The sequence below is a fragment of the Syngnathus scovelli genome, chromosome 2 (assembly GCF_024217435.2).
Source record: "Syngnathus scovelli strain Florida chromosome 2, RoL_Ssco_1.2, whole genome shotgun sequence".
Taxonomy (NCBI): Eukaryota; Metazoa; Chordata; class Actinopteri; order Syngnathiformes; family Syngnathidae; genus Syngnathus; species Syngnathus scovelli.
In genome coordinates, this window is record NC_090848.1 from 7,798,201 (window position 1) to 7,806,775 (window position 8,575).

The window sequence follows — 8,575 nt, forward strand, 5'->3', positions numbered from 1 at the left end:
AGAGTATTCAAATCACGATAATAAAGCCACAAAATTCCTACATATAGGACCTCAACACTCTTTTGTATCTTTAAAATTAGGTCAATTATACTTTCAAACACTGAATGCAAAATTCATGACTTGGCTAAATTTTTCTATACATCTTTCGAGTGACCTGACTTAAAGATTTTGAAGACTGTTGCCGTCGCTCCGGCATGCTTTTTTCCCCCCGGCTTGAATTGCTAACAGAAATTTGAGTTACGACCACTAAGTTTAAGATGGTGGCAGCAAATGTCACAAGCAATAGATTAGCAGACAGTGAACAGTTCTTCCAAAAAGCACTCCAAGCCTTTTATCGCCACTTCCAGTTGAAGTCTTCTGGGAAACTAAATGCGAAACATAGGGAATTGCAGTTTCTTATGGAAAAAAAAAAAACACTAGCCTAATGCTAATAAGCTTTAAACAGTCTAGCAAAACTAGCATCTTTTCGTTCTTCACATGTCCTGAGTGTTGTTGTTAGTCACCTAAATGTTGAACAGAGGCTGTGATTTACCGAAGTCAAATTCCTTGTTTGGCACGCTCAAACATGGCGAATAAAAAAACTCTTGAATCTCTTGAACTCTTGAATCTATGTTGCAACAATTATAAACCTCATTTGCAAAAATGATTCTATCTTAGATGAAGTGGCAGATGTTTGTCATTCAAATAAGGGGAAGCTCAGCCCCGACTTGAACAAATCGTCCAATCGTCACGCAGAAATCGAGCGTCCCGGCCTACCCACTGCCCCTGGAGATGCTGAGCATTCGATGGGTGGTCCAGTGACCGTACAGCTTTACGCAGAGCAAAAACCCATTTTTTGAAACAATAAATGCTCAGCGTATGACTGCCTAAGTGCTGCGGGCATGAATGAAGTTGAGTCAGTTACCTGTGATAAATAATAAACAATAGATTAAGTTACTCAAGCGCATATTTAGTCAATAAAATGTATACGCAGCAGTACATATTTCACCACTTTTTTTTTTTCGTTCGAGTCGCTTAGTGGTTAAAGATACATATATCTGGTATGTCTTTATATATATATATACTATATATATCCTTGGTGGACAAGGTGTACACAACTACCATTGAATTATTATGAAGTTAAATTCATCATAACAGTTGAATTCTTTGCATTTGATTCAATTATGTTTTTTTTATTTATACTTTTTTTTATTTCATAGGTTGCTGGAAGTGAAAATTGGCATTTCCATTTATTTCAATGGGAAAAGACGATTTGCAATGCATGCTTTGATTTGTCACAAGACAAATTCAACTTCTACGTGAAGACGCCATCTACGTACATACAGAGAGTCATGTTAAGTATTCATCAGTCATTCATGTTGGTGCCATGATTTCCATTATTGGATTAATCTAGAGTCATGGTCACCGGAATTTGTGCACATGCTTGAATGCATTTAGCAGCTGTGGTTTGTAAATACTACTACTCATTGGTGCGCATTAAATTCAATTGTATTGCACAATGACTGACTTTTCTCAGGCTCTAAATCACTGAACCTTGGATGTGGCTTACACTCAAGTCATGGACAGATTTACATCAAATGTAAACACTGACGCCTGTGTAATTAGATAGACGCTAATTAGATTTTTGATCACTTACTGTACTTGCATCTTGGAATAATTTGCTCAAATCAGACAATGATTGACAACAGAACAACCAAACACTGGTTTACCTCATCACACATGCAGAAATAGCAAATGATATTGCTGTGCATACATCCTTGCTGAGACAAGTGAGTAGACCGACCACTGAGCTCTTTTAGTTAGATTATATCAGCCATTAAATTTAGCACGGGCGGGTAGCCCTCCTGCATGGCTCCTCGTTAGAATTTTAAAGCTGCACTTTTTAGTTTGTGAATTTTCATGCGGGTTACACAACGATAGACGTTCCATTAGACATAAAAGGTCAGTTTTGAATTGGGGTTTACACGTAATTCCAGGCCCTCTCCCATGAGCCTGGTTGTTTCACATGATTTTGTTTGACATGAAGGATTACACCTAATCCAGTTAAATATGGATACAGCGATTGTTTTAAGATTAAACTATAGGCTCATAACATCGAGATGCTTGGAAGGAAAGAAATGATTTGTTCTTTTGCCTCTGCTGAAAGGTTCCCGGCCCACCTCTATATTGTCTTTCATGTCATGACTTAATGCTTTCATGCAAGACTTCACCTCCTTTCACCCCTTTTATTGTACAGTAGTGTGTAAATGCCATCAAATAATATGCACATCAAAAGTACAACCAACCTTTGGTCTCACATGACAGCTGCTTGAAGCATTAACTTGAAGCATATAACTACAGCGTGTTGTAGTTATATTGATTTATAGGGCTATATTTTTACGTTTCTATTCCTTTGTCAATTCTGCAAAACATGCAGCTTGGGCCCGGTGTCACATATGAGTGCAAGCTGAAAGAGGGAGGTCTGCGCCACTGTAGGAGTACTCACAGCCAACCATTCAGAGAAACTTGCCTCGTTCCCTTTGTAAATACTCACTTAGACCTGATCTGAGCAAGCATAGCTTTAGATCAACTTTCTGCCACAAAATTGTCACTCCGCCAGGCACATCTCTGACGACACTCCCTATGCTGTGCCGGTAAGCCCAACTTGGCAGAGAATGGTCTGTCAAGTTGGCAAACAAACACAGCCAGCCTGGTCTTACAGACAAATTAGGATCAAACAGCATTTTTGGGCATCTGCAGATGCGCTGTCTAATGAAATTGAGCCTATTCTGTTCAAAATGTGTTGTTTGTAACCAAATCAATTCAAAGATTTACAAATGACGTGATGAGGGGAGGGGGATTGCCTGACTCGGCTTTTTTTTTTCTTTCCAGACAAAAAGTGACAATTCTGTGTGGTTGATTACAGCATGATTTGCCTTCTTATTTTTTAAATTACGTGACTTATTCTTAGTGAATTAATCTTGTACTGTGCATACAGTAGTCTGTAGTTTTAGCAACAGAGAATGCAGTTAATTAAAAGTCATTTATCAGGGGCACTAAGAGCATTTTTTTTAACAGTTGCTAATAGAAACGTGCCATTTCTCGAGTCACCCTTGACCATAATTGCACTGCCCCAAATCATTACAAGGTAACTTTAGGAGGTGATGATGGCTCTATTGTGCTTACTGTTAAACCCTACGGCCAATTTGAGGAGCTAACAAGAACAAAGCAGAAGGAACTTTTATGCTTGTTAACAGCAGGTGACATCCAGGAAAAAAAGGTGACTTTGCGTCTGATGGCCTCTGTTTTTGTTCTGGAATCAGCTTTCATGTGTCCATTCAGGTCCTTCTTCACTCAGCATCGGCTGCATGAATGCCACATGCTTGTTGAGGTGGCTTTTCCCCCTGTCTGCTGTGCAAGAGGAGAAAACGGGCATTGAATTCTCCGGTTCGTATGTTGCAACGGGGATGACTGGAGGGTTGGGCTGCTTGCAGCAGCTGCATCGGCACGGGGTAAGGTAGAGGTATACGAGGATGACGACCATCGTCACCACACAGCCCAGCAACGTTGTGTAACCCGTGCTGAAGGACCCCACTTCAGGCAAGAGCACCGTCACGTTTATTTCTCTGGTTGCGTTCAGGGCCTCTTTACCATCCACCGCTGTACACACATACAGGCCCGAGTCGTTGACCTTGGCTGCTCGGATCTCCAAAGTACCATTGGCAAACATGCTCATGAGTGTGTCATCAATGTTGTACTGAGTGATGTAGCCCTGGCTGGGCGAAAACCATGTAAATGAGAGATTGGCGCTACTCAAGGATGTTTGGCAGTCCAGACGCAGCCGTTGACCCTCGGAAACTAAAACCTTGGAGAGGAGCACGGTCACCGGAAGCGACACGGCTTTTTCCACGCTGCAGTTGTTGAAAAAGCGATTTTGTCGAAGGAACCGGATAGATGCTCGGGGTTCCCCGTAGATGGTGCAAGTGTGTTCGTCTGTGAATTCCCTCAGGGACGGGTACCCTCGGAGATCCCAGTGCCAGAACATGCTGTACATGGAGCAGTCGCAAATAAGGGAGTTGTTGTGAAGGTAGAGCCCTCGCTGCACCGACCTGGGCAACGCTTTTACATCTTGCCATGGCAGATGAGTCATAATGTTGGATGAGAGATCCAGCATGGCCAGAAAGGGGTGACTATGGTCTTGGATGGAGAAGAAGGGGAAGTGCGTGATCCGGTTGAGGCTGAAGTACGCCTTTTTCAAGCTGCTCAGACCCGTCAGCGTGCCGGCTTCTACCTTTGTGATTTTATTATTAAAAAGAATGAGCTCCTCCAGTCTCCACAGTCCCTCAAAATAGTGCTGCTCCACCGTTTGGAGCTTGTTGGAGGACAGGTCAAGATATCGTAGGCTCGAGGCATTCTCAAATGCCCCGATGGCCAGGCTGCTGATCTGGTTGTGGGCCATCCAGAGGTTTTCCAGTCTGGACATTCTGCTGAAGCTGCCCGGACCCAGCCAGGACATTTGGTTGTGACTGAGATCAAGCGTGTTGGCGTACGAGGGCAGTGACTTGGGTATCTTGGTGAGACCGCTGGAGCTGCAGCTCACTGTGTCGGACGTGCAAAGACACATAGAAGGGCAGGTCTCCTTACTTGGGGGGAGGAGGCAGAGGAGCACCAGGATGAGGATGATGCGATTGATTCTGGCGATCATGTTTCTACAGCCAAAGTCTTGCTGGTTTGAAATTCTTCCAACTTTCCCTGGATGGATGAGAATCACATTCTAAATAGAATAATTGCTGAGGCAGCATTCATTACAATCAAAACAAAATGTTTAGTAGTTATTCTTCTTGCTCTCAAAGTTGTGTTGTCAATACAATCTAAATAGAAATGTTTTACCTCAAAGGTGAACTTGTCTTCTCAGTCGGCATCGGATGACTTCCCGCAAGTTTTAAAATGAGGAAACTTAACGAAAGGTCAAAAAGTTGAAATGTGAGCAGTTTGTCCTCACTTAATCCCGCATGTAATAGGAGAAAGAAGAAAAAAACAGAACCATGACTTGGAAAATAAACTGTCAATTGACATGAAAGTCCAACTCAGCACAGCTATTTTCTTTGATGAAATAGCATCCCCTTCGTGAATGCCAACAAATGTCGGTGTTTAATTTTTATCTGCTTCTCTGAGCCTCAATCCCGAGGCGGTGTAGGAACAAATTCATTGCTCCCGCCTGATTTCTCAGCTTCAAATTTAAGGTCCTCCGACTTGATCTGTCCGGGTCCCAAATGAGACTGCCGCTTACCAAACATTCTGCATTGCTTTGTGGTGTAGAACAAACACGGCGGTGCTCTCTTAATCTCCCACAATCCCCTCCTCTGCCGCTGCCGCCTCCTCCTCCTCCGCCGCCACCACCATGTCTCATCATCAGACCAGCCTTGTGTCTCCTTCTCCCGTCATTGAGTAATGATGCCGCTGTGGCCCGTTCTCTGCGGCTCACAAATATCAGCTTTCCTCACCATATTCTATTAATATTAAGCTCCATTAAAATTTTAGTGTTTTTCTAACGAACAAACTTTGCCCAACCGTTAAGAATTCCTCATGAATTTTGCAGCTTTTGTGTTCGCCTTGCATTGATAACTCTGGGGAGATGTGACATGACAGCCGTGACTTGTTTTTTTATTTGTTTTTGTTTTTCAAATGCCTCGCTGACAATATTAAAATTCAAATTTTAGTTTCAATATTCCTGATATTGTCTTCGTAGTGTATAACTGATCAAGCACCAATTTAGAATGTCTACTCATCTAAGCCCTGAATCTCCTGCTAGAGCTGTCGAGAGCGGCCACTGATCAAGGTGATGATAAACCTTTTTAGATTAGTTCCTATCTTTTTTCATTCTAAAACCTCCCCCATCATCCTTCTGTGATTTGCTGTAATAGAACCTCTCTGATCGAAGGGTTCTTCTACCTGACTGTCTTTTCTATTTTTAGTGTGTAGGGTTGATAGTTATGCATGCACACGCCTTATCCGTCTTGTTGAGTGCATCTTATTCTCTTCTTTGGAACGCCAATCATCCGACCCTCAACTAGAACTCGTGGGTTTGACTCAATATATGCTGCCCGTGCTGCTTGGTCACGGTGGTCGTGATAGCTCCGATTTCTGTCACAGTAAATTAGCTTTGCCTTCTAGCAGCCACCTCCTCATTGGTACAACCCCCCCACCTGCACTATTTCCCTGCACTCACATGTCTCTGAATGCGGCAAGCTTTGAATGACTCCCACTCTCGCCTAACCGGATCATCGTGGACTCGTACTTGCTGAATGGGGCTCACTGCTCAAAAGGTGCTCAACTGGGAGCATATGTGGACTCTATAGACATTGCTGGGGAATGTTATGTGATGCTGTATCCTTCTTTTTGGTGTTTTTTTTTTCCTTGTGCGAGAGCAGGATTAAGGCTTAGAAAGCATATTTGGATGTATTTGTTTTCAAATGAAAACACTATCATGTCTGGCATTGTGGCATTTCCCACAATCTTGTCCCAAGGCAAATCAACAGCTTGGCTAGAACATGCAAGGAATGTATACGCCCACACGTACACTGGAAATATGTCGGAAAACGATTCCCAACACACTATGCGTTGTAGGTGTTATGTTTATTTCATGGCTAAAATAGCAAGTATGATTTCAATTCGCCTACATATTGAACTTTGTCCCACTGGATGGAAAACCTTATAGCATTTTAAATATTCATGCTTCATTGATTGCTTCAAGGTATCATCTACCGCTCTTATTTCTTGAACAGGCTTCACAAAATCATCTGAAGAAATATAATCACATCATATGGAGGAAGTGTTCTTTCATCTGCATAGGATGGACATTTTTTTGTGCAGTGTGAGCATAAAAAGCCTTTTTTACAATTTTTGCTGTATTTGTTTAATGCACGGGAACATTTGTTTTGCTGTGCTTCATTAATTTCGGTATTGACTTGCACACTGTAAATTAACGTTGCATTTCAGATGCAATCATTTGTCATTGTCACAAAATCATTTCATTCAAAACATAATGACAAACGCAATACTGAGCCTGCTGTGCATACCTATTCACTGAAGTGGATGTTTTTGTTGTGATTGCCCCCACTTGTACTACCTACCGTAATTATTAGCAAGAGGGCCACATCAGTAGGGACTGTTTGCACAAGTCTAGTGCAAAGGCTAGCGTTTGATTTCTTGTTTTAATGACCTTTTCACAGCAATCATTGTGGTGCAGTAAATCAGTGGCCAATAGCAAATTCAGCATTGACCAGTTGGAAAAAAAGTAATTGATGATACTCCACATATTCGACTCTTGCCGCCAGGTAAATTCGGCGGTGGGTAAGAGCAAATCATTGTCGATTAATTAATAAATAAATGAGGGATGTTACGATTAGTGTTATGCTACTGATATGATATTGATAATTTGGCTTCGGCGTAAAATTTTTAATTTTAGACCTACAACTACCAATTTTTCTTGAGTAATTGATTAATCTGTTGGAGCTTTTTCTCAATTAACTGATTAGTTAGATTAAAAAAAACTATTGTTAAATATTTGTCTGTTTATTTTTCAAGAAAAGGACATTGTTTATAGCGTGCAGGAAAATGCAGAAACAAATGAATACTTTTTTGACATCTTCAGCACCAACAATTTTACTCAACTTACATTGCTTGTTTGAAATAAATGCAACTTGCAGGCTGTTTTGTGCAACCATTTTCCTCCAGCATGCGTCTGTATCGTCCACTATCTGCATGCTTGTTCATCTGTGCGGTGACCATTTATGATGACAATAGCTCAGAATGTTAAAAAGGAATGTAATTGTTTTAATACCTGTAACAATATGGATTGTTAAACCAAATGACTGTATTTATTTTTTTATTTTTTTTTGCATTTATTTTCTTGACTATAAAGAATGTCTGAGCGCAAAACAATCTGTTCAAATCAGCCAGGATCTGAGTGGACCTCAAAGCTTAAGCTCTGACCCTGACATCTCCAGCCCCCAAGCAGAAAGGCATTTTTTTTATTCACCATCTGCTGCAGATGAGAGAGAGAGAGAGAGACAGACAGAGAGACAGAGCGTGAGTGCGAGAGAAAGAGAGAGAGGGATAGAGAGAGAGAACGAAAAGAAACATGCAGCAGCTGAGGGAAATGCATCTTATCTTGCCCTTCAGAAGCAGTGAAGCTCATAGAGTCAATAATATGAAACTTTATAGTCTCAGATGCATGGATATTTCTTATTCGGTCAATTGTTTAAGTGTCATCCTGGTGTCCAAAGTTCAGCTCGCGGGCCAAATTGAGCCCGTGTCTAAATTTAGACCACCCCGAAGCATCGTGTTCAATAATATGCGGCCCGCTGGCACTGTCGCGGGGATCTGCGCGCCCCGGAGCAAGCCACGGAAATGGAACACGTACGAACGGGAACGCGCACATGAGAGAGCGCTCATGATCGGGTGCGAGCCTGTCCCAGTTCACGTGCACACAGGTGTCCGTTTGCAATATAATCAGTGACACAAGACACTTCCTCATTCAAAAATCTGCACACCAAGGACTAAGGCGACGCTAAAATCAGAGACGCTGCCAGTG

General features: G+C 42.0%; 1 protein-coding gene across 1 annotated transcript; it reads right to left on the reverse strand.

Moving 5' to 3' along the window:
• Positions 1–1,078: 1,078 nt before the first annotated feature.
• Positions 1,079–5,277, reverse strand: LOC125989065 (amphoterin-induced protein 3-like). Its single transcript, XM_049755044.1, has 2 exons — positions 4,870–5,277; positions 1,079–4,731 (listed from the first exon to the last, which is right to left on the reverse strand). The coding sequence occupies exon 2, from the start codon at positions 4,682–4,684 to the stop codon at positions 3,299–3,301; it is 1,386 nt and encodes a 461-aa protein (XP_049611001.1). The 5' UTR covers positions 4,685–4,731; positions 4,870–5,277; the 3' UTR covers positions 1,079–3,298.
• Between the last annotated feature and the right edge of the window lie 3,298 nt (positions 5,278–8,575).